Raw genomic sequence first — 26,964 nt, forward strand, 5'->3', positions numbered from 1 at the left:
ACTTTGTTCTTAGAACAACATTCCCTACCCTCCTTCCCAGCTAGGGGTGGCTATGGGACAGTTCTGAACAATGGGATGTGAACACAAGTAATGTGTGAGCCTTCCCAGCTTTGTCCCTAAAGGAAAGCTGCTGTTCCCCAATGTCCACAGGCTGGAACGTGGACATGGTTGAGGTACGTCAGCTTCCAGAAGAAGACAAGGACAACACCCCAGATAGACTGGGAGAACAATAAGACAGAAATAACCTGGGTCCCTGGATGATGTTTGAAAGAAGAGCTGCCCTACCCCTACCTTCTGGTCTGTCAACTATGCACAATTTTAACAATAGAGAAATCAACATTCTATTTTACTTAAGCCAAAACCCAATATCTCACGAATCTAAGTGCCTTTCTGGATGCTTTTTGTATCTTTATTTCTATTTTTGTCCAACTAAAGTCTACCGGTTCCATTTTTATGAAATGCCTCGACACTTTGATTTTCGTAACTACCCAGGAATTTGAAAGCACACAAAATCATGGAAGTAAATATTCTAAAATGCAGAGAAAACAAAGAAGAAATACAGTTCATCTTGCTGATGGTTAAGTTCCAAAACAATTTTCTCCATTCTTGTAACATTTTCCAGTAAATCAAGCTGCTGTGTTTAAAAATTCTTTGGGGACTAAAATTTCAGCCACAAATAAGCAGGAATTGCCCTAAGCACAGTCAAATGAAAACATATTTTAAAAATAAACAAACAAAAACCAGAAAGCAAAGCAGTGACTATTCAGCCTTTGACTGAAAGGTAATGCCTGTGGATAGGTCTTAGCCTCAAGTATACCGAGGAAATAAAGTCCTTCATGTTAGAAATGTAAGCAGTTTCATTTGAATTTCAAATAATTGGCTAATAAAGAGATGAAATAAAAAGGCTATATTACTGGATGAGTGAGCTCATTATTATACTATCTGCTGCTCTCAGAAATCTCCAAGAGACATGGAGTTTGAGTTCACTTGAATAAAACCAGCTTTTTACCCGCAACATAAATTCCTTTCTATCAACATCTGCTACGTTGCTTTCTCAAGAAGGTTACCCTCAGCCTCCTTCCTCTCCTGGACTGGAATGTCCTCGTTAGCAAGAATCTTAATACGCCCAATAAAGTAATATTATTCACAGTGGCAGCTTAAAGCAGTCATTCCCTAATGTTCTATTAGGTGGCATTAAGACCCAATCCATGTTATATTTCAGCTGTAAGCATGGCTTACTTCACGGAGTCATGCATGGTCTTGCAAACGTGCAAAAGGGCATTCAAAATGACCGGGTCCTTGGTGGGCTCTTGTTGATGCCTAGGAGACATTTAAAGATAAAAGTCAAAGTTTTGTCCACTGACAGCACTGCAAAAGTGGATTTTTTCATCCACTGTACACACTTGAAAAGCAGCAAATTATCCAGCTGGCATTTTGCCCAGCCCAGTTTACCAGTAACGAGCCATGTTCTCTGGTTGTCTCAGAATTCTTTTTTTAACTTTTGAGACAGAGTCTCACTCTGTCACCCAGGCTGGAGTGCAGTGGTGTGACCTCAGCTCACTGCAGCCTCTGCCTCCTGGGTTGGAGTGATCCTCCTGCCTCAGCCTCCGAAGTAGCTGAGACTACATGTGTGCGTCACCACACCCGGCTAATTTTTGTACTTTTGGTAGACACCATGTTGGCCAGGCTGCTCTGGAACTCCTGGCCTCAGGTGATCCGCCTGCCTCAGCCTCCCAAAGTATTGGGATTACGGGCATGAGCCACCGCACCTGGCCCAGAATTCTTTAAATAACAAGTTTGCTCTTCTACACACATAACTTCTCCTAACTGTAAAATCACAGAAGAACTGTTCCCCTTCTTAAACCAGGTGGGCTAAGGGCAAACCTGTTTTTGTTTGTTTGTTTGTTTTCAACTATGCTTCTTACACCTTCTGAAGCTGCCCACAACCTGTCACTCTGTTCTTTTTTTTTTTTTTTTTTTTTTGTCACTGTGTTCTTAACAGGCAAATTTTGCCAGGCAAAATGATTCATTTGGTTTTTCAAATAATATAAAAGGGCAAACTCTTATAACAAATCTTTAGGTAAGTAAATTAGGTATATTTATTCCAAGCATATTAATTAGGAATTGATATTAATCCTTAGGAAGGAATTAATCTTTTAGAAAGATGACAAGAAAGCTTAAAACATGTGAGCAATATCAAACTCAATTTTCCAAAGTGAACCATATCTATACACCTAATATTTAAAGTAACTTTAGCTTTTTTTTCTTAACCCTGTCCTAAAAAATAATATATCGTACATGAAATCACATTAAACTAGTTATAAACTGCCTAATACATTTAAAATCAATATATAACTCTAAAAATAAAAACAGGCTGGGTGTGGTGGCTCATGCCTGTAATCCCAGCAGTTTGGGAGGCCGAGGCGGGTGGATCACTTCAGGCCAGGAGTTCGAGACCAGCCTGGCCAACATGGTGAAACCCTGTCTCTACAAAAAATACAAAAAAATTAGCTGGACGTGGAGGTGGGTGCCTGTAATCCCAGCTACTCGGGAGGCTGAGGCAGGAGAATCGCTTGAACCCAGGAGGTGAAGGCTGAAGTGATCCGAGATCGCACCACTGCACTCGAGCCTGGGTGACAAAGCAGGGTTCTGCCTGAAATTAAAAAAAAAAAAATAACAAAATAAAAATAAAACCCTAGCTAGGCGAGGTGGCTCACGCCTACAATTCCAGCACTTTGAGGTGGATGGATGGCTTGAGCCCAGGAGATGAAGACCAGCCTGGGCAACATAGAGAGACCTCACATCTACAAAAAATGCAAAAATCAGCTGGGGCACATCTGTAGTCCCAGCTACCTGGGAGGCTGAGGTGGGAGGATCACTTGAGCGTGAGAAGGTCAAGGCTGCAGTGAACCATAATTGTGCCACTGCACTCCAGCCTGGATGACAAAGTGAGACCTTGTCTCAAAACAAAAACAAAAACACCTTTTTTCCATGTACCACCTTAAAATTATTTCATGTACCACTAGCAGTCGGGCAGTTGTGGGAAACACAGACTTAATCAAAAAAATGAAAAGAACTAAATTTGATTTTTTTTTCTTTTTTGTTAAAGAGCTAAATTTGAAAACTGATCATAAATTAGTCAGCTACATAACTAAACACTGAAGATGAAAACCTTTCTAGCACCGGTGCCTTCTTTGTAAGTATGTATGCCCTGATTTGTATCCTTAAAAATGTTACTCTTGGGGGAATTTATCAAAAGACTCCTCCTTCTAAAAACATATCAAAGTAAAATGGAGCTGCTGGCCAGGCTCATGATAACACTTGCTACTCTGTCTTCTTAAACACGAATTACAAACTTTTATCAGACTGCTGCTTTTACTGTGGCTTTCCTTCCAGTGTGGTTTTCTGTATGAAATAAATACACATCACTCGGCCTCAAAGTGCAAGAACTGATTTTTTATCAACAGGTTTCACAAGGGCACTAGGAATCAAGGCTTCTGCTGCACACTGTGGCACTCACTTGATAAAGGCGTCCATGATGCATTTGCAAACCTCCACTCGCACACTCTCTTTTTGGAACATGTCCAGAAACGGCAGAAATTTTTCCTATAAATAAAGCAAGCACTCTATATGCAAATGACACAAGTTATCGGAAGGAAGGAATCTGTGGGTCTCTTTCTGTGGAGGTCAAAGAAGCAGAACAGAGGTTCATCTCTCTGAGTCAGGTCAGATGAGGACTCCTCTGAAATCAGGGAGAGGACCTGACTGGGCTTGTAAAAAGCTGTTACTGGGCCGGGCACGGTGGCTCACACCTGTAATCCCAGCACTTTGGGAGGCCCAGGCAGGTGGATCACTTGAGGCCAGGAGTTCAAGACCAGCCTGGCCAACATGGCAAAACCCTGTCTCTACTAAAAATACAAAAATTAGCCAGGCATGGTGGTGCATGCCTGTAGTCCCAGCTACTTGGAAGGCTGAGGCAGGAGAATTGCTTGAACCCAGGAAGGTGGAGGTTGCAGTGAGCCGAGATTGCTCCACTGCACTCTAGCCTGGGCAACAGAGCAAGACTCTGTCTCAAAAACAAACAAACAAACAAACAAACAAAAAAACTGTTACTATTAAAACAACTTATATGCATTCCAGGGATTGGTGCTGGAACCAGTTAACATTTTGGTGAGCCATCCAGGCAACATTTGATGACCACAAGCTTTTCTGGGCAAGGCAGACTTCAGTCTTTTTATGATTATATTGATGAGCAATGGAAGAAGAGTCAGAGTAGAGCTGTTCAGAGATGGCCTCGAAATTGGACTGCCTGGCTCTGAATCCTGACCTCGGTGACTGTGTGGCTGTAAGCAAGTTACTCTACCTCTTCCTGCATCAGTTTTCTCATCTGTAAAGTAGGAATATGGTAGTTGCTCCCTTATCTGCGGTTTTGCTTTCCATAGTTTCAGTTATCCTCGGTTAATGGCCATCCGAAAATATTAAATAGAAAATTCTAGAAATAAGCAATTCATTCATTTTCATTTTTATTTTTATTGTATTTTATTTGTTTGAGACAGAGTCTCACTCTGTTGCCTAGGCTTGAGTGCACTGGTGTAATCTCGGTTCACTGCAACCTCAGCCTCCCCAGTAGCTGGGACTACAGGCATGCACCACACACCTGGCTAATTTTTTGTATTTTTAGTAGAGACAGGGTTTTGCCATGTTGGCCAGGCTGGTCTGGAACTCCTGGTCTCAGATCTGCCTGCCTTGGCCTCTGAAAGTGCTGGGATTACAGGTGTGAGCCACAACACCCAGCCTCATTCATTTGAAACTGTGCATTGCTCAGAGTAGTGTAATGAAATCTCACACTATACTGTTCTGCACCGCCCAGGTTGTGAGTCATCCCTTTGTCTAGCGTCTCCACGTTGTAGATGCTACCCGCTTGTTAGTCACTTAGTAGCTGTCTTGGTCATCGGATTGACTGTCACGGTATCACAGCATTTTTGTGTTCAAAGAACACTTATTTTACTTAATAATGCTCCCAAAGTGCAAGAGTACCGATGCCGGCATATTGTTACAACTGTTCTATTTTAGCTATTGTTGTCAATCTCTTACTGTGCCTAATTTATAAATGAAACTTTATTGTAGGTATGTATTTATAGGATAAAATATAGTATACACAGGAGTCAGTTCTGTCTGCAGTTTCAGGCAACTCCTGGGGGTCTTGGAACGTATTCTCCCTGGATAAGAAGGCAATACTATAGTGATAACTCCTACTTCCCCGCGGTGGTATGAATCTGATGTGAGGCAATACATGTAAAGTCCCAGAACAGTGCTTGGAGTGTGGTATGTGTCCAATAAATATTAGCTGCTATGATTAAAATAAAAAATCTTACAATCCTGTGAGCACATGTAAATGGAACCTGAAAGAGGGAAGCGAAGGGAGAGACAGAGAATGTTACTATACAGGGAATAACCTAGATTCCTACTTGCCCAGGGCACTGAGCAAACTCGAACAGACATCGCAGGATATTTTAAATTTTTGAGGGAATCATGGTAAATCTCAACTGTCAGACACTGAAACAACTACTAGCTCAATGTATTTCATAGTTTCAACACTAGGCTGTGTGATTAAAAAGCAAGTGCCCTGTGAAAATCACTGTGGACGAGCGAAGTAAGAGAAGGCTGTCCAAAGTGTTTTGAAGGTTTGAGAAGTTGTGTAATGCCCAGTGGAGCACATATCCCATAAGTAAGGAATGAAACAGAAATAATATTTTTCTTTCAGTTTTTGTGTATTATTTTTTCAAATACTGCTTAATCTGTTAGGACATGAATACTTAAGTTGATCAGACTTAACTACTTTATAAAAGGAACTGCTGAATATTTCTTTTGGCCTGGGGCATCATGAAAACATTACTGAGACAATGAGAACCTCTGAGCCAGGTACAAATTTCCAAAGATAATTAGGAAATGCTACTTACCACGGAGAAAAGAACTGAGAAGTCATGGAAGTGGGCAATAACTTTCTTAATTATTAACTGAAGCTGTAAAACAAACAAACAAAAATCTTATTTTTAAAAACGTAATTTTTAAAAATTTCTTTCTGGTTCACATTCTCTCATGAAAACCTGAATTTTTTTTTAAAAAGGCAATCACCTTTCATAATTTGCAACTATAACTACAATAAGGTAAGCCTGGATTGTTCGACATATGGTGAACTGGGCTTAGGGTAGGCTCTGTCTCAGTCTGAGTTTGCCCAATGACTCTGTACATCCTACTTTGTAGTCCTGGGGAAGTAACTGAGTCTCAGTCTCAGCTTCCTCATCTGTGAACTGGAGATCAAAGCAGTAAGGACTCAATGGAATGGTTCGTGGAAGGTCCTGAGTGCAGTGCCCACCCTTAGAAAGTTTTCCATTAATGTCAGCTATTGTTATTTCTTGAATAGTGGGCAAACTTTTTTTATAAACGTCCTACAGTCCATCACAACTACTCAACACTATTGTAGTGCAAAAGCAGCCATTGCCAACATTAAATGAATGCGCATTAAATGAATTTGTGCCAATAAAACTTTATTCACAAAAACAAGTGGCAGGCTACATATAGCCTATGGGCTGTAGTTGGCCAATCCCTATTCTACATCATCGTGTGGCCCTGTGTTTCTTGATTATTCACTGGAGAAGATTTGGACAGAGTTTGCTGGTAGAGTTAAAGGCCAAGGTATTACCCAAGGATGGTGGCACAGTCTGTGAGGTCTGCCTCAAAAATGCCCAGACACTGATGGTTACCGCCCCTCACTCTGCGATGCACAGTCCAGACTGAAAGGCTGACAGGGCCTTGGTCCAGGAGAGCCAAGGAGATGCTGTTTCTAAATAAAATAGAACTTTCTACCTCTGGTTGCTATCAAGAAAATGTACTGACAATTTGTTTACACTAAAAAAAACTGCTGTTTCAATAATTTCCAAAAAAACTCTCATGTTCTAAAAACAGAACATGAAGAACGTTATGTGCCCACTTTTTTTCATAATTAGGCAGCTTACTAGGTCAGTCAAGCAAAAAACTAATAAAGGACTTCAAAACTTCATCATAAACAACGCTCCAAGGCATACCATTGTAAGACACTGCAATGCTGTCTGATTAAAATAGTTTCTGAAGCACAAAGCACCTAATCTCTTTAGAATAAGAAATTTTTTGTTAACACTTAAGCACAGCTACACATAAACAGTGATTTTAAAAGATAGGATTTTTTCCCCTTAATATTTCATTATAAAAATGCTCAAAAATAAAGAATATTGAAAGAATTATACAAACACCCATTTATTCACCACTTAGATTCTACAAAAGCTAGCATTTTAATACATTTACTTTATCTTCTCACTTATCCATCCATCTACTGATAGAATTTGTAAACACACAGCCCATCCACTTTTTAAAACCTTTTCGTTTTATTATTACTATTTTTTGAGACAGGGTCTTTCTCTGTTGCCCAGGCTGGAGTGCAGCATGGCATGATCTCAGCTCACTGCAGCCTTGACCTCCTGGGCTCAAGCAATCCTCCTGCCTCAGCCTCCAGGGTAGCTGGGACCACAGGTGCATGCCACCACACCCAGCTAATTTTTATATTTTTTTTTAGTAGCGACAGGGTTTTGCCATGTTGCCCAGGCTGGTCTTGAACTCCTGGGCTCAAGCAATCCGCCCATCTCGGCTTCCCAAAGTGATGGGATTACAAGCGTGAGCCACTTCACCTGGCTTTAACTTTTTATTTTGAAATTCAGACTTGCAGAAAAGCTGAAAGAATAGTACTGAGAACTCCCATATACTCTTTACCCAAATCCATCAATTTTTAATATTTTGCCAAATGTGCTTTGTGGTTCTCTCTATGCAAAACATACTATTTGTTCCCTGACCTAGATGAGAGTAGATTGCATGAATCACGTCTTTACCCCTTAACACTTCATTTTTTATTTCCTAAGAATAATCATATTCTCTGACATTTCCATTTGCTGTCATCACATCGGGAAAGTTAACACTGATATAATGAAATCTAATCTAATTTGATCTCATCACCCATTTCCAATCTGTTGATTGTCTCAGTTAGTCTTTTCTGACATTATTTTTTCCATCTTCTTTGCAGGATCCAGTCTGAGATTGCACATTGCATTCCATTTTCACGTCTCTTTAGTCTGTGTTAATTCACAAGTTAATTCCGTCTTTGTCATTTATGGCAATGATATTTCTGGGGTTTTTTGGTTTTTTATTTATTTTATTTTATTTATTTTCTTTTTAGTTTAGTTCAATTAGAGACAGGATCTCACTCTGTCACTGAGGTTGGAGTGCAGTGGTGCTATCATAGCTCACTGCAGCCTCCAACTCCTGGGCTCAAATAATCCTTCCAGCTCTGCCTCCTGAGTAGCTGGAACTACGGGCATGCACCACCACCCCTGGCTAATTTCTTTCTTTCTTTTTTTAATTTTTTGTAGAGATAGGGTCTTGCTGTATTGCCCACACTGGACTCGAACTCCTGGCCTCAAATAATCCTCCTGCCTCGGCCTCCCAAAGTCTGGAATTATAGGTGTGAGCCATGGAGCCTGGCCATGGTGATATTTCTGAAGAATTATAAAATGCTTCTCAATCTGGGCATGTGTGACATTCCCTTGTGATTAAATTCAGCTTATGCATTCTCAACTGAAATTCTATACAGGTGATGCTGTGTCTTTCTTAGGGTACTACATCTGCAGGCACATCATGGCCTTTTGCTCCTCACTGGTGAGATGAACTCTCATTAACTGGCCTGTTCCAGTGTCTCTGCTGTATAGTCACTATTTTCCCCATTGCAGTTGATACCTGCTCAGTAGGAAGACCTTTTGAGATATGCAAATATCCTGCTCCTCATCAAACTCTCAAAATCTCTCTCCTGCTCAATGCATGCAAAACTCTTCTTCCCAGGTTTAGCATACACCAATAATTCTTACCTAAAGGAAGACAATTCCTGTCTTTACTGTGATGGCTGCAAAATGATGATTTTTCCAATTCTATCATTTCTTTCACATTTCTCAATCCACTCATCTATTTATCTATTCATCACAAGGATGGACTCTTGGATTCCTATTTTATTCAATGGGCTATAATCCGTTACTGTTCTAATTCCAGTTGATCCTCAAAATTGGGAGCAAGTGAGAGCCCCTTCAAGCTGCTCTTATACCCTTTTCACATGGGTATTTCACATTAGTGGGTTTTTTGTTTTTTGAGACCATGTCTCTCTCTCACCCAGACTGGAGTGCTCACAGCAACTTCGGCCTCCAAGGCTCAGGTGATCCTCCTACTATAGCATCCCAGGTAGCTGGGACTATAGGCATGCACCACCACGCATGCCTAATTTTTATATTTTTTGTAGAGATGGCCTAGGCTGGTCTTGAACTCCTGGACTCAAGTGATCTGCCCTCCTTGGCCTCCCAAAGTGCTGGGATTACAGGCATGAGCCACCACACCTGGCCTCACTAAACTCTTTAGAAGCAAAATGTGACATAATGTATGCAACTTATTATCAAATAATTCTGAAAAAAACTGTACACATATACATGTATATATGTGTGGAATGCGTGAAAGATAAAGCATACGTGGTAAAATGTTAACAGTTGGCCAGGTGCAGTGGCTCATGCCTGTAATCCCAGCACTTTGGGAGGCTGAGGCGGGTGGATCACGAAGTCAGGACATCGAGACCATCCTGGCTAACACGGTGAAACCCCATCTCTACTAAAAATTCAAAAAATTAGCCAGGTGTGGTGGCACGCCCCTGTAGTCCCAGCTACTCAGGAGGCTGACGCAGGAGAATCGCTTGAACCCAGAAGGTGGAGGTTGCAATAAGCCGAGATTGCGCCACTGCACTCTTGCCTGGGCAACAGAGCAAGACTCTGTCTCAAAAAAAGAAAAAAAAAAAAAAAGAAATGTTAACAGCTAGTGAATCTGGGTAAAGAATAATAGGAATTATTTGAGCTTTCTTTTAACTTTCTAATAAGCTTAAATTTATTTCCACATAAAAAAGTTATGCTTAAGCCCAGGAAGTTGAGGCTGTGCCAAGCGGTGATCACATCACTGCACTCCAGCCTCCATGACTGAGCGAGACCCTGTTTCAAAAAAAAAAAAAAGGAAAAAAAAAGTTGAATTAGCTAAAAATACTCGCAATTTACTTACTGGTGACAACAATGAAGACAACACTTACTGAGCATTTACCACGTGCCAGGCCACTGTGTGAGGGCTTCACTTCATCCTCACAGTAACTCTCAGGCAGCACTATTACTGTCTCCATTTCACAGGTGAGAAAACTGGGGCACAACAAGGTTAAGTAACTGATCAAAGGGCACATGGCTAGGATATGGCAGAGCTACGATTCAAACACAGGATTGTGTGCCTTTATAGCCTGACCCATGCAACACGCCTATTTCATCCAACAGAGCAAAATTCCTCACAATGTTGAAATGAGAAATGCAAATCTGTTACCTGGGGGTAGGAATCTTCAAATGCACGATCTGGAGTCATGTGCTTGATGACATCCGCCAAAACGGTATTCACCTCTCGTTTCTAAGCAGGAAAAAGGAACCAAACCTGGATTAGACACTGTATGGCAATTGCTGACCATGTTCCTGGGGGAAAGGACTAACATATTCAGAATACATCACACATCTTCCAGGAAATCGATTTCAATATTCTGCTGAAAATAACAGAAGGGAGGAAATCTCACTCATATCACCTGGTCTAGTACCACAGCCCCACACCTAGGTCAGGACTAAACGCTGTTCTCAAAGGTTCTGGGGCTTTACATTGTCCCTGCTTTCCCTGCGTGATGGTCAAAGTGGCCATGCCTCTTCCTGCCTGCCTGTCCCAGGCTCTCCCTCAGGTGCCTGCAGAGAGAACAGTGAAGCACTGTGGAAGAGCGCAGGCTCACCCTTACAAGTTGTCTGACCTAACTGCTCACTGTTCACTTTTGTCACCTATAGCAGGAGTCAGCCAACTGCAGACCAATCCAGCCCAGGGCCTGTTTTTATAAGGCCCACAAGCTAAGAATGGCTTTTAAGTCTCTATAATTAACTGCTGATTTACAGAAAATACAAAAGGCAGAAGAGCACGCCAGACACCATCACAAGGACGCAATGAGAAAAATCCAGTCTTTGCAACTCTGTAGGGCAAAAGACCCAATTTCTTCAACAAATAAATTACAGGGAAAGAAAGGGGAAGGAGAGAAGGAGACAGTTTGAGAGAGAATTTATACATCGAAAGTATCCTAAAATTTATTTTAAACCAGATTTCAACAAATAAACAAAAAAAATGAGACAATTGGGGAAATCAGAATATTGACTGGTATTTATGATACTAAATAATTAGTAACTCAGCTGGGTGCAGTGGCTCATGCCTGTAATCCCAGCACTTTGGGAGGCCGAGGCAGGTGGATTGCTTGAGGTCAGGAGTTTGAGACCAGCATGGCCAACATAGTGAAACCCTGTCTCTACTAAAAATACATGAAATTAGCGGGGTGTGGTGGCGCACACTTGTAGTCCTAGTTACTTAGGAGGCTGAGGCAGGAGAATCACTTGAACCCAGGAGGCGGAGGTTGCAGTGAGCTGAGATCGTGCCATAGCACTCCAGCCTGGGTGACAGAGTGAGACTCCATCTCAAAAAAAGAAGAAAAAAAAAAATTAGTAATTTTTTTCCTTAGAATAATGTATTTAGATCTGGTTTAAGGAAGGGAACCCTGCAACCTGGGCAATATGGTGAGACCCCATCTCTACATCTCTGCATGTGCCTATGGTCCCAGCTACTCGGGAGGCTGAGGCATGAGCATTGCCTGAGCTCAGGAGGTCATGGCTGGAGTGAGTCACGATCGCACCACTGGACTCCAGTCTGGGCAACAGAGTGAGATCCTGTCTGTCAATCAACCAATCAATCAATCAATCAATGGAATCCTTATATTTTTACAGGTGTGATGAAATACTGACAGATGAAATGATACAATGTCTGAGATGTGCTTCAAAATATTCCAGGGGTCGGGGGACATGGTAATGATATAAATCAAACAAGATTTGTCATAAATTGATAATTCCTGATTGATGGGTACCAAGGAGCACATATGTTTTAAATTTCCATAATAAAATGTAAAACAAAAATAGGACCAAAAAAACCCACAAAAATCAATGGACCAACATTTACCTAATGCTCAAAATGAGGCAACATCAATTTTGGTGTTAGAGGCCAGGATGGTGTCTACCTTCACCTGCCCAAAGGCTGAGCTGTGACAGGGAGAGGCAGTTCTGGGGATTCTGCGGGGTCATTTATTTCCTATTTCTTACTCTGGATGGTGACTATATGGTCATACCTTGTGAAAATTCATTGAGCAGCAAACTTATGATATGTGTACTTTTTTGCATGTGTGCTTGGCTTAGTCTGTTTGAACTTCTCTACCAAAATACCATAAACCAGGAAGCTTGTAAACAACAGAAATGTAATTCTCACAGTTCTAGAGGCTGGGAAGTCCAAGATCAAGACAGATTTGGTGTCTGGTGAGGACCCATTCCTCACAAACGGCATCTTCTCCCCAAGTCCTCATGGGATGGAAAGGGACAGTGAGCTCTTCGGGACTTATTTTATTATTATTTTTGTTTTGAGACAGAGTCTCACTCTGTCGCTCAGGCTGGAGTGAAGCAGTGCAATCTTGGCTCACTGCAGCTTCTGCCTCCCACATTGAATCGATTCTCCTCCCTCAACCTCCTGGGTAGCTAGGACTACAGGCAGGTGTCACCACACCTGGCTAATTTTTTCTGTATTTTTAGTAGAGATGGGGTTTTACCATGTTGGCCAGGCTGGTGGGCTTCTTTTATTATAAGGGCATTAATCCCCTTCATAAGGACTCTGCCTGCCATGACCTAATCTCCTCCCAAAGGCTCCACCTCCTAATACTATCATTTTGGGGGCTAGGATTTCAACATATGAATTTTGGGAGGGCACAGACATTCAGACCATAGCAATGCCACACTTAAATTTTTAGGGCTTGGCCAGGCACGGTGGCTCACGCCTGTAATCCTGGCACTTTGGGAGGCCAAGGTGGGCGGATCACAAGTTCAGGAGATCGAGACCAGCCTGGCTAACACAGTGAAACCCCATCTCTACTAAAAACACAAAAAAATTAGCCAGGCGTGGTGGCGGGCACCTGTAGTCCCAGCTACTCGGGAGGCTGAGGCAGGAGAATGGCGTGAACCCGGGAGGCGGAGCTTGCAGTGAGCTGAGACCACACCACTGCACTCCAGCCTGGGCGACAGAGCGAGACTCCATCTCAAAAAAAAAAAAAAAAATTTAGGGCTTGATTAAAATAAATTACTCTGGCAAGGATTTTGAACCCACTTCTATCTGCTTCTAAAGTCTCTGCTCTTTGAGAAGCCCAGTATTCCCCTAACTGTGGTTCTAGTCTATGCCTAGGGAAAGAAACATTTGCTTAGGAAAAAAATTACATGCCAGTCAAATTGTTTGGGAAATGCTGCTTACTAGACTCTGACGTACAGTCGCAATGTACTTTAGCATATAAGCATCTAAGGTATCCTATGGTAAAAAAAAAATGGTTTAACTTTGTATAATGCTGCATTTTCCAAACTTAAATGTAAACATGGAACAGTTATTTTTTGTTATAGTACACATATTAATGCTCCATCATGCTTTATTATGAAGAATGCAATTTTTATAAATTACAAGAGCAAGTACCATTGTCAAATGCCTCAATATCTAAACTAGGCTAATTCACTATTATAAACATGAAAAAATCTAATTCTTTCAAAAACAATACCACAGTCACACATACCGTGAAATGCTTGCAGGTGTATTCTACCCACACTTCGGCACAATTAATGTAGTCCTACAAAGGAAAAGGAAAACATCTTAACGTTAAGTACAACACAGTATGCCTTACAGCAAACAGGAGGCTTCAGCTGGCTCCGTTCAATGGCTGGAAACTGGAATTTCCTTTTGCTAATTACTGGCTTAAAGGCTGATTTTTTATTTAGGAATATCCTACTAACAATATTTTCAAACCTAAATCTTACAAACTGTTACATTTTGGATGCCCACTACAAAGTTAGCTGATCTTTTATAAAGTTTCAAATATCTGTAATGTTATGCATTTTTTTAAGTTTTGTTTTTTATGGCAGTTCCGAATGCATGATCATGTAATTTTATACTTTTAGCATATCTTAAGGCTGTGAGAATTGAATTTTTAAAAAATCAAAGAAATTACATCTTTAAAGCTATCCATTCTCCATTACAGGTAAACAAATAATACAATTATAATAAATAGATTTCTTTAGGGAAAAATGTGTAACTAATGAAAAGATAATTTTTACTTTTTAGTTCATATAGAGGCAGGGGTCTTGCTATGTTGTCCAGGCTGGTCTGAAACTCCCAGCCTCAAGCGATCCTCCTGCCTCAGCCTCCCAAAGTGCTGAGATTATAGGTGTGAGCCACCATATTCGGTTTGGAAGGGTAATTTTTTAAAAGAGTAGATGCCAAAACTTGGACAAAAAGTGGTTGATTTAAAGTTTAAATGGCAGGCCGGGCAAAGCGGCTCACGCCTGTAATCCCAGCACTTTGAGAGGCCAAGATGGGTAGATGTTTGAGACAGCCTGACCAACATGGTGAAATACCATCTCTACTAAAAATACAAAAATTAGCTGGGTGTGGTGGCACACACCTGTCACCCCAGCTACTCGGGAGGCTGAGGCAGGAGAATCGCTCAAACCTAGAAGGCAGAGGTTGCAGTGAGCCGAGATGGTGCCACTGCACTCTAGCCTGGGCAACAGAGCAAGACTCCATCTCAAAAAAAAATAATAAATAAATAAATAAAAATGGCCACCCACCTGTGGGTTCTTCAGCTTAGTGATAACTTTCCAAGCTTCATTGAGAATCTGAAGTCGGTCACTCTCAGGAGGATCAGCCAAGGCCAAGTTTAATCCCAGTGATCGAAAAAGGAGATGCTAAGAAAAAAGTCAAACCATCAGGTTTTGGAAATTTTAAATCAAACTAACTTGAAGCTCAAAGAAAAGAAAACAGAAAAGGTTGTAATGTTTAATTCTTCTTGGGGCTAATCTTCCAACAACCTCCTTCCGAAGTTGTATCACACATATCTGCCCCAGCTATACTGAGAGGCTCACACAGAGTTAACTCCATCTGTTGGTCTAATTTGGGGCCATAATATTCTACTGGACAAAGTTTTTCATAAATAATGAATGAAGATATATCCTTTTGTTTGTTTTGAAACAGGGTCTCACTCTGTCACCAGGCTTCATGACATAATCATGACTCACTGCAGCCTTGACCTCCTGGGCTCCAAGTGATTCTCCCACCTTAGCCTCCCAAGTAGCTGGGACTACAGGAATGCACCATCACACCCAGCTAAGTTTTGATTTTTTGTAGAGATGGGGTCTTGCTGTGTTGCCCAGGCTGGTCTCAAACTCCTGGCCTCAAGTGATCCTCCTGCCCTGGCCTCCCAAGTGCTAGGATTCTAAACATGAGCCACTGTGCCCAGCCTGATATATTCTTAAATATGTTAGACCAAAGTCTTTCTTAAATCCTTCATAGGGAGCCAGTTTGATAGATTTAGGGCTCATGGGGGCCTGAAGCATGGCAATCACATGGTGTCTGACAATCCCAATCTCTAACTCATCTTCCATTGCATTCCTCAGAAACAGAGCTTTCGCCTGTGTTCCTGCTGGCCCATGCTGTTCCCAACACCAGACTGTCTCTCAAGAATTATCGGATACACACCGCTTATTTGTATCCTACTGAGCATGAAGTCAAGAGCCTACCTTGGGGAAACCAGATTCATCACACTCTTTAATCATGCCAATGAAATCCATAGACCTTGTGGCGATGAACTCAGCCCGGAAGGCAGACATCACGGAATTCAACAGCAAGGCACTGCAAGACACAGATCCCCAAGTCAGCCTGGCTTCTCCTCAATCAAAGTTGCTTTAATTTTTGGATATATATTGCCAGGAAGGATGACTAACAGCTCTTTAGCGGTAGGGTTGGGGATAAAAAAAAGATCAGAGTAAAAAGGTAAACTGGAGAGACTAACACAGTGTCCTATACATATTTGCAACTCAATAAATGTTGAATTAACTGGATGTTTAGATGGATGGATGGATAGATGGCAGGGTGGATAGACAGATCAGCAAGTGATCCAGTTCATTTAAGGAGAAGAAGAGCGAGCATTCAATAAGCTGGTGCACTAATGAGACAGAACATTAAATAACAATATTGATCCATGTTGTAAATATATATCCACATCGTTTATGCAAGAGTTTTGTTTTTTTTTTTTTTTTTTTTGAGATGGAGTCTCACTTTGTTGCCCAGGCTGGAGTAAAGTGTCACAATCTTGGCTCACTGCAACCTCCACCTCCTGGGTTCAAGTGATTCTCCTGCCTCAGCCTCCCAAGTAACTGAGATTACAGGCATGCGCCACCATGCTCGGCTAATTTTATGTATTTTTAGTAGAGACAGGGTTTCACCATGTTGGCCAGGCTGGTCTCGAACTCCTGACCTCAGGTGATCCACTCGCCTCAGCCTCCCAACGTGCTGGGATTACAGGCGTGCACCACTGTGTCTGGCCAGTTTATGCAAGAGATATCTTAGGAAAGAGATCTTATGTTATGGCACCAGGCACAGGGGACACAGTGGTAAACAAAGCCCATGCAAGGCTGTTTCCATGTATCTACCACTAAAAGGAAAGCAGAGAGACAACCTCATATTTGTGAGAGTCAGGGAGATCAATTTCATCCTAGCCCAACCACCTACCACAGCCCCATGGGGAAATAACTATTATTTTCTTTTTTCTTTTTTTTTTTTGAGATGGAGTCTTGCTCTGTCGCCAGGGTGGAGTGCAGTGTCATGATCTCGGCTCACTAAAACCTCTGCCTCCAGGGTTCAAGCAATTCTCCTGCCTCAGTCTCCTGAGTTGCTGCGACTACAGGCATACACCACCAAGCCCGGCTAGTTTTTGTATTTTTAGTAGAGATGGGGTTTTGCCGCGTTGGCCAGGCTGGTCTCGAACCCCTGACCTCAGGTGATCCACACGAAGTGCTGGGATTACAGGCATAAGCCACCACGCCCAGTTGGAAATAACTATTATTACACTCGTTTTACAGATGAGGAGACAGAGGCACAGAGAGGTCAAGCAAGCGGCCCAAGGTCACAGGGCTAAGACAGAACAGAGCCAAGGTCTGAGGCCAGGCAACGGGACTCCAGCATTCTAAACCTCCATGCAATCCTGCCTCTCTCTCTTCAGCTCATACCCAGGTAAGCAGGCCAAGCTCAAAAATAGCAGCCAATGCCATTTTCAAATTCATGCTTTATGAATCTTAAAATACTTACTTGTTTCCTAGTTTCTTACACCTTTCCATCATCTCGGTCAGCAGAGCCTATTATGTTAAAAATAATAATAATTAAAAAATCAGGTTGGAGGAGCTAAAGTAACATTTCTAAGAGATTTCCAAAGTCAAACTCTAAAATGAATGTAGCCACATGTCCATTAAGATAATTCTCAGTGTCTGGTAGGGATGGGGAGGCTTGGGGAGAAAAAAAATTCACTTTCATGGCATTTAGTGTAATAAATAGAAGGAGGGGGCCGGGCACCGTGGCTCGCACCTATAATTCTAGCATTTTGGTAGACCGAGGCAGGTGGATCACTTGAGGTCAAGAGCTCAAGACTAGTCTGGCCAACATGGTAAAACCCTGTCTCTACTAAAAATACAAAAATTAGCTAGGTGTGATAGCGGGTGCCTGTAATCCCAGCTACTCAGAGGGCTAAGGCAGGAGAATCGCTTGAACCCAGGAGGTGGAGGCTGCTATGAGCTGCGATCATGCCACTGCACTCCAGCCTGGGTGACAGAGGGAGACCCTGTCTCAATCAATCAATTGATCAATCAACAGAAGCTAGGGCCCTGGCATCAGGCACACTTGGATTCAAATCCAACCTCACCAACTACCAATGATGAGACTTCGGAAGAGTTGCCAACTCTGTCGAACCTGGGTCTCCTTGTCCTTATTGGAAGGCTACAAGTGGTACTATCTGATCTGTGGGGTCACTACAGGATGATAGGAGATAACTCCTGCATTCCAGGGCACGAATGAGAATGATAATTACTCTGCTCCCCACCTCTTCTGTAACCCCACATTCTTCCCCATTTCAAGAGGTGCCCAACGTGCACTTAGTAATATGAGCAACAAACACAGGGCTAGAGCTTAGTGCCCACCAGCCATGATGAGAAGCATTTTGCACTCATGATCTTACCTCTTCCAACCACCCTTGAAGCAGGGGCTCTATTCTCCCATTTCACAGATGAAAAACAAAGCCAAGAATAGCAGTGTTTTTCACCCAAGGTCGCACAGTTAGTGATGGCAGGCACACATGAACCTGGGCAGACTGGGATCAAAGGCCACGTTCTTCAATACATTTCTTCTCCAACACAGTTGGAAGTCTATTTCCCCGCCCCCCGCAAAGGAAGTAGATTTTTTTTTTTTTTACTCACTGGAATACTGTTAATGGCTTTGGAGCTATCTTAAGACAATTACATATCTTTACAAGAGCTCCTGTTTTTAAGAAAATCAATGGAAGAAGGATCATTTAGGGCAGTGGTTTGGGGAAGGTCAAGCCGAAGACCAGAGGTAATTACAGGACACTGAGCACTGCCCAGGTTTCGGGCTAAGTCCTTGACTTCCCTTTGTTCTCTTACTCTTCACCATGTCCTTGTGAGGTCCATGGAACATTATCCCCATTTTACAGATGGAAAAAGCCAAAGCTCAGATAGGGTTAAGCCACTTCCTAATAAGTGGCAAAAATGGGATTTGTGCAGGCCAGGGGTGGTGGCTCATGCCTGTAATCCCAGCACTTTGGGAGGCTGAGGTGGGAGGATCGCTTGAGCCCAGGAATTCAAGACCAGTCTGGGCAATATAGTGAGATCCCATATCTACATAAGTGTTTTTGTTTGTTTGTTTGTTTTTTGAGACGGAGAGACGAGTCTTGCTCTGTTGCCCAGGCTGGAGTGCAGTGACACGATCTCGGCTCACCACAACCTCCGCCTCTTGGATTCAAGAGATTCTCCTGCCTCAGACTCCCGAGTAGCTGGGACTACAGGTGTGTGCCATCTTGCCTGGCTAATTTTTTTGTATTTTTAGTAGAGATGGGGTTTCACCATGTTAGCCAGGCTGGCCTTGAACTCCTGAACTCAGGCAATCTGCCCGCCTCAGCCCCGCAAAGTGCTGGGATTACAGGAGTGAGCCACCCACGCCCAGTCATAAAATTTTTTAAAGAATTAGCTGGGTGTGGTGGTACGTGCCTGTGGTCCTAGCTACTCAGAAGGCTGAGGTGGGAGGATCACTTGAGCCCAGGATGTGGAGGATGCAGTGAGCTGTGATTGTGCCACTGAACTCCAGCCTGGGCACCAGAGTGAGACCCTATCTCAAAAAAAAAAAAAAAAAAAAAAAAAAGACCTGGTAGCCATGATGACTCATGCCTGTAATCCCAGCACTTTGAGAGGCTGATTGGGGACAGATGGCTTGACCTCAGGAGTTCAAGACCAGCCTGGGCAACATGGCAAAACCCCATCTCTAAAAGAAATTTAAAAATTAGCCAAGCATGGTGGTGTGTGCTTATAGTCCCAGCTAGTCAAGAGGCTGAGGTGGGGGCATCACTTGAGCCTGGGAGGTCGAGACTGCTGTGAGCCAAGACTGCACCACAGCACTTCAGCCCAGGCAACAGAGCAAGACCCTGTCTTAAAATAATAATAATAATAACAATAATATATAAATAAATAAATAAATAAGTAAAAAGTAAAAAATAAAGAAAAAAACAAAAGATATCTACATCTATGTCTGGACCCAAAGTAAAAAAATAAAAGGAGTGTTCTTAAGTGCAATTCCACCCTTTCTGGTGGCACCCCTCTCTGTCATGTTGCCTGAATAAGTGAGAGCTGACGCTGGAGATACTGTTGGAATCCCTACCCCAAAACCCTGATTTTATACAGATTTCCATCTATGCCTCACATAAACTAGGTTGGCTTCTGTCATGGACTGAATTATAACTCCCCTAAATTGCTATGTTGGAGCCCTAATCCCTAATATCACTGTTCTAGGTTAAATGGAGTCATAAGGGTGGGATCCGAATCCCACAGGACTAACCTCTTTATAGGAAGAGACAGCAAGGATGAGTGTACACAGAGGAAAAGCCATGTGAGGACACAGCAAGAAGGTGGCAGTTTCCAAGCCAAGGAGCGAGGCCTCACCAGAAACCAACCTTGCTGGCCCCTTGATCTTGGTCTCCTAGCCTTCGGGACTATGAGAAAATAAAGTCTGTTGTTTAAGCTCCTAGTCTGTGGTATTTTGTTATGGAAGACCAAGCAGATTAATACAGACCCAAACCAATCATAGTGGGTCTTGTTCTCCTTGCCCATGACCCATTTCTAGCTGCTGAGACAGGATGGGAAGTCTTTGGGGGATTTGGAGAAAGGTTTCCTGTTCTTAAACAAAGACCCAAGAATCAAAGATTCCCTGGATGCTGCCGGCTCTGGACGTGATGCCTGGAATGGTTGCCCCCACCTTGCTACTAATCAGGGACAGCAGAGCAAAAAGATGCACTGAAGCTGCCCACCCAAGAGCCTCCACTTGTTGTGGAGGAGGACACATGGAATTATATGTGGAGGCCAGACTAGTTAGATGTTTGCTCCTTGCAGCCAAAAGCACCCTAGCTGGTGACAAAATTGACCACATCATAAATGGCTTCCCTAACCCACTCTTGGGTATTTACATTTGAAAAGTCATGCTTAAAGACCAATAGCAAAGCGGCCTTTGGAAAAGGCTAAGAAAGGAAAAGAGAGATTCTGTATAATCATCACACTGATACTCCCTGACACACAGAAATAATCATTCAACGCCTACCTAACGAGCAACTTTAGTATACAGTTGACCCTTGAATAACAACATGGTTTTGAGCTGCGTGGCTCCACTTAGACACAGATTTTTTTCAACCATATGCTGAACGAAAATACAGTATTTGTGAGATACCAAACTCAAGTATACGTGGGTTCCACAGGGCCAACTGTGACACTGTGAGACTTTAGTATGCATGGATTTTGATATACGTGGGGGCCAGACACAGTGGCTCACGCCTGTAATCCCAGCACTTTGGGAGGCTGAGGCGGGTGGATCACCTGAGGTAAGGATTTCGAGACCAGCCTGGCCAAGATAATGAGACTCCGTCTCTACCAAAAATACAAAAATTAGCCAGGCGTGGTGGCGTGGCTGTAGTCCCAGTTACTCGGGAGGCTGAGGCAGGAGAACTGCTTGAACCCGGGAGGCAGAAGTTGCCGTGAGTGGAGATGGGGCCATTGCACTCCAGCCTGGGTGACACAGCGAGAGTCCGTCTTAAAAAAAAAAAAAAAAGATGGCCGGGCGCGGTGGCTCACGCTTGTAATCCCAGCACTTTAGGAGGCCGAGGCGGGCAGATCACGAGGTCAGGAGATCGAGACCACGGTGAAACCCCGTCTCTACTAAAAATACAAAAAAATTAGCCGGGCATGGTGGCGGGCGCCTGTAGTCCCAGCTACTCGGAGAGGCTGAGGCAGGAGAATGGCGTGAACCCGGGAGGCGGAGCTTGCAGTGAGCCGAGATCGCGCCACTGCACTCCAGCCTGGGTGACAGAGCAAGACTCCGTCTCAAAAAAAAAAAAAAAAAAAGATATACATGGAGATCCCGGAATCAATCCCCTAAGTATACCAAGGGATGACTATACCAGCCACTGTTCCAGACACTGAGGGTAAGATGAGAGGAAAACAGACAGAAACCCATGCCTTTGTGAGGTTTACTCTATCTCATATACATGCACGTGCACACACACATGCACACATACACACGCACACATACACACATAAATGAGACCTCCTGGCCCACCAATTCTGGAAAGATTAACTAGGGCAAATCCCAACATATGGACAAAAGATTCTTACCACTAAGACAAGATAAATGCTTAAAAAGTTCCCTCTCTCACGAAAGATGAATGCACTAAAAATGCATCCAAGAATATAACTTTAAAAAAACCAAAGACTCTTTTGTCATAAAGGAACTTAGGAATACATGTAAATGTCCAGAGAGCCAAATGTTATAGATCCCCAGGCAGGTCTGCTGGAGGTTACTGATTTTTTCCCCTCTAAGAAGTGACAGAATTGATTATCTTTGGCAAGAACACGATGAACAACAGCTCAAAGCAGACGGAGATTGAAACAAGCCCTTTGGCTGGGATCAACCATTGAAAAAGCAGCTCAGCGTATTTCTTTCATTTTCACACACACCAGAACTTGAAGATTCAGAAGATTCACAAGGCAGGCATTTGCTTGGTGTGCTGGTTTGTTTTTTAGGCTTTTGTTATTGTTGCTGTTGGCCCTACATGCCACTTATTTATGTAACATTTCATTGTTCTCCTAAAAATTGTAAAAATAAGAAATGCTTTATAGACAAAAGTCCCAACAACATTGACATGCATCAAGAAAGATGCGAATGTCCCCCCCTCCCAACTTCCACGTCCTAGAAATCACCACTGTCAACACTTTGGTGTTTATCTAGGACTTTGATGTTCTTATCTAGAATTCTGCCTATGCCTTATGGATATATATTATTACAGAAGCCTAGTTTTGTTTTTACACAATGGGATACTCTTATAAATACTGGGCTGGAGATATTTAAATATGGCCTTTTTTAATGGAGAATCTAGATGGCCCACTCTTCTCCATGTTATTACACAAATCTACCTCACTCTTTTAATCCATGGTTATTTAATCCATGCCATGGATATAACATCATTTTTCAAACTGCCCCTAACTGACAGATGTCTGTTTCTGTTTTCTGTTTAATTTTTAATTATTTATTTTTATTTATTTATTCTTTTTTGAGACAGAGTCTTGCTCTGTCGCCCAGGCTAGAGTGTAGTGGTGTGATCTTGGCTCACTGCAACCTCCACCTCCTGGGTTCAAGTAATCCTCCTGCCTCAGCCTCCTGAGTAGCTGGGATTACAGGTGCATGCCACCACACTCGGCTAATTTTTGTATTTTTAGTAGAGACAGGGTTTCGCCATGTTGGCCAGGCTGGTCTCAAACTCCTGACCTCAAGTGATCCGCCCGCCTTGGCTTCCCAAAGTGCTGGGATTACAGGCATGTGCCACCACGCCCGGCCTAATTTTTATTTTTTGAGGGTATATAGTAAGTTTATATATTTATGGGGTACACGAGATGTTTTGATATAGGCATGAATACATAATAATCACATCATGAAGAATGGAGTATTCATCCCAATTGAAGGATTTTTAAAAGAACTTTTATTCCGAATTAATTACAGACTCGTCAATAATTGAAAAAAACAGTAGAGAGAAGTCCTGGGAACCCACCACCCAGCGTCTCCCATTTACATAACTATAATGCATTATTAAAGCTAGGAAATTGACACTGGTATAACACAACTAACTAGACAATTTCACCATGTTTTACAGGCATACTTTTTCGGGGAAGAAGAGCATGTCTTTGTGTCTAATTCAATGACCATTTTACCAATGTATATGGAGTTGGAGAACCACAACCATATTTAACTGTTGGATTTTTTATGGTGATCTCCAGATTAGGTTATTTATAATTATTTACCCACTTCAAAAGTACAGGAAGAGAGAAAAGAAGTCAGGCCAAGGCTGCATTTCTATTTTAAACATTCTATGGTGCTTTATTATGGCAGCCCAAACGGACTACGACATGCCTTGATTTTTTACCTTGGATTTCAATTTCAATTTGAAATTCTGTAGATGAGATATTCACAACTAAAGGTATTTCTCCTTTCCCTCTCTCACCTGCCTGCCCTGTATATTACTAATTGCTGCAGCCGAACTTTACCATCCCCTATTTTGAAGTCTTGGCCTCTAATGGATATACACAGTTCTACTCTGCAGGTGACTCATAGCGGCCACTATCAAAGAGCTTTTAGGCACCAAATGGTCACATGCACCTTTAAGACCACCTTCCATACCGACATCAATTCTTCTGCAGTTTGAAAATGATTTTTTTTTAACAAGACACTGCATGTCCCTTATTTAAGTGTGCCCAAGAATCAGAGTTTATTATTATTCAGGTGACCTAATTTTTTAATCACTTATTCTAGTGCAATAATGATTTCCTAGAGCTTACTCCCAGGAAAGCTCTATTCCCAGCTTCTGCCATCCTTTGAGATGACTGGGGCTTAAAATAAAAAGAAGACTGCCTTGTGACATGTACCTTTTGTTTTTAATCTGATTTTGCCTTTCGCTAAAATAAGAAAAAAAAAAAGCATTCTCATTTCACCACGTCAGTCCTGCTTGTATGTTTCCATCATTCAGTGGAATACCAAGAAAACAGTTGCGTTCACGGTACCCTTCCCAGAAGCGGGGGACAGCATGTGGTTGCTGAAACTATGCTGAGGACCACAGAGAACCAGCAGCAAAATTTCAATCTTCCCCTTATACTGGCTTGATTTAAAATCAATTTACTTAATGGTAAGACTATTCACCTGAAGTACAAGATGTCCCAGTTTTTCTCAGAATTTAGAATCTCAAAAAGTAAAAATGTAAGCAGTGCATACTTGTTGAAAAGTTAGAAAACAGAGATGGGCGGCTGGGCGCGGTGGCTCTTGTCTGTGATCCCAGCACTCGGGAAGCCGAGGCGGGAGGATCACTTGAGGCCAGGAGTTAGAGATCGGCACGAGATCAACAAGGTGAAACTGCATCTCTACTGAAAATACAAAAATTTGCTGGGTGTGGTGATGCATGCCTGTAGTACCAGCTACTCATGAGGCTGAGGCATGAGAATCGCTTGAACCTGGGAGGTGGAGGTTGTAGCGAGCCGAGATTGCACCAGTACACTCTAGCCTGGGAGACAGAGCGAGAGACTGTCACAAAGGAAGGAAGAAAAAAACAGATAGGCAAAGAAAAATAAGTTACGATGGCCCCAAATCTCACACTCCAGTGATGTTCTGTCATTTCTCCTTCCCAGCTCTCTCGCACAGATATAAAAATCATGTCTGCGAGTACTAAGATGTGGGGCGCTACACTAAGCACTGTAGATACAATGACTTCTTTAATCCTTGCAACAGACTAGAAAATAGGAATCATTAATATTGCTCCCATTTCACAGATAAAGAGAGAAGACTCAGAGTGGTTAGGAACAAGTTAACCTGCTCCCTGCTCTATCACAACAGCGGTAATGGAGCTGAGATGCAGACCCAGGCACCCTGACTCCAGAGCCCACACCTGAACACTAGGCCACACTGCCACTTACAACACACACAGCAATGTGTGTAACTTTCTTTTTGCACTTAGCCAAATACCATGAATATGCTTACGTCAGTATGTACAGATCATCAGGAGTCTCCATCATTTTAAATGGCCCCATAACACCCCACTGAATGCACACACCATAACCAGTCCTCCCTGATGCTTGCCTCCAATTTTGCACCACTGTGAACAAACCGTGTGTGCATCTCTGTGTTTATAATGTTTATGCACTCGTCTAACTTACAGGATAAATTCTTAAAAGTGGGATTGCTCGGTTAAAGTCATGTCCTTTTTTTTCTTTTCCGTACAGCTTTCAACACGTGTTGGCAAGATCTAGGAAAAGGCAGATATCTTTCAACTTTGCTTTGCTCTATATGTCCTTGTTTTGTAGTCTCTCTTTTCTTTTCAATGATCAAATAAAGACAAGGAAAGCTTCATCAATCACAGTCTTTTTTTTTTTTTTTTTTTGAGGCAGTCTGGCTCTGTCGCACAGGCTGGAGTACAGTGGTGTGATCTCGGCTCACTGCAACCTCTGTCTCCCAGGTTCAAGCCATTCTCTGCCTCAGCCTCCTGAGTAGCTGGGACTATAGGCACAAACCACCACGCACAGTTAATTTTTGTATTTTTTGTAGAGACAGGGTCTCTATGAAAGACAGGCCTGGGCAACATAGTCAAACTCCATCTCTACAAAAAAATACAAAAAACTAGCCAGGCATGGTGATATACACCTATATATCCATGTTAGCCTGGCTGGTCTTGAACTGCTGGTCTGAAGTCAACTGCCCACGTCAGCCTCCCAAAGTGCTGGGATTACAGGCATGAGCCACCGTGCCCGGCCTATCACAGTCTTCATGACAGTTTGAACTGGTGTTCTACTAAAACTGCTTCTCAGTCTTGGAAAAGAAAAAAAATATGTGTCTGCTATGATTCTGATGTCACTTCAATTCCTGACAATACTTCAACTGGCAAAAAAAAAAAAAGAAAAGAAAAATAATCTTATAAAAGAAATTAAGCATCTGAGTTTTGTTCTCCTTCCATAAAATACCTGCTCTACAGACTTTATTGGATTATTATAAACACAAAAGGGGTACATGAAGGTAAGTGAAGAGGCAATAAGGCTTGTTGGCCCTGGAGCCCAATTCTATGGGTTTGTATCAAGTCACCAACCACCTTCCTTTTTTTTCTTTTTTAATGAGACAGTGTCTTGCTCTGTCACTTAGGCTGGAGTGCAGTAGTACAATCACAGCTCATTGTAGCCTTGAACTCTGGGGCTCAAGTGGTCCTCCCACCTCAGCCTCCTGAGTAGCTGGGACTATAGGCATATATCACCATGTCTGGCTAATTTTTTGTATTTTTTTGTAGAGATGGAGTTTTGCTATGTTGCCAAGGCTGGTCTCAAACTCCTAAAATCAAGTGATCCTCCCACCTTGGCCTTGCAAAGTGCTGGGATTACAGATATGAGCCACCACACCCAGCCACCAACTGCTTTCTAGCTGTGTGGCCTCACTTAGGTATATGGCCTCCGGAGCCACCACATTCCCCTCCCACAGTTGTTAAAATGGGACAATCTCAGAAAAGCATTCAGCACAGAACCAGCCACCATGACAAGCCCTCTATAA

At 42.5% G+C, this 26,964-nt stretch overlaps 1 protein-coding gene across 6 annotated transcripts in view; it reads right to left on the reverse strand.

Moving 5' to 3' along the window:
* Positions 1-26,964, reverse strand: part of VPS35L (VPS35 endosomal protein sorting factor like) — a 147,867-nt gene that overhangs the window by 58,135 nt on the left and 62,768 nt on the right. For all 6 annotated transcript variants that reach the window (XM_055299028.2, XM_055299031.2, XM_063612150.1 and 3 more), the window contains 8 exons: positions 17,383-17,429; positions 15,816-15,927; positions 14,868-14,984; positions 13,817-13,870; positions 10,474-10,554; positions 5,961-6,023; positions 3,521-3,606; positions 1,240-1,320 (listed from right to left, as the gene is read on the reverse strand). In XM_055299028.2, coding sequence (XP_055155003.1) covers positions 1,240-1,320; positions 3,521-3,606; positions 5,961-6,023; positions 10,474-10,554; positions 13,817-13,870; positions 14,868-14,984; positions 15,816-15,927; positions 17,383-17,429 — 641 coding nt within the window. The remainder of the gene's footprint in view (positions 1-1,239; positions 1,321-3,520; positions 3,607-5,960; positions 6,024-10,473; positions 10,555-13,816; positions 13,871-14,867; positions 14,985-15,815; positions 15,928-17,382; positions 17,430-26,964) is intronic.

This window comes from Symphalangus syndactylus, chromosome 11 (assembly GCF_028878055.3).
Source record: "Symphalangus syndactylus isolate Jambi chromosome 11, NHGRI_mSymSyn1-v2.1_pri, whole genome shotgun sequence".
Classification (NCBI taxonomy): Eukaryota; Metazoa; Chordata; class Mammalia; order Primates; family Hylobatidae; genus Symphalangus; species Symphalangus syndactylus.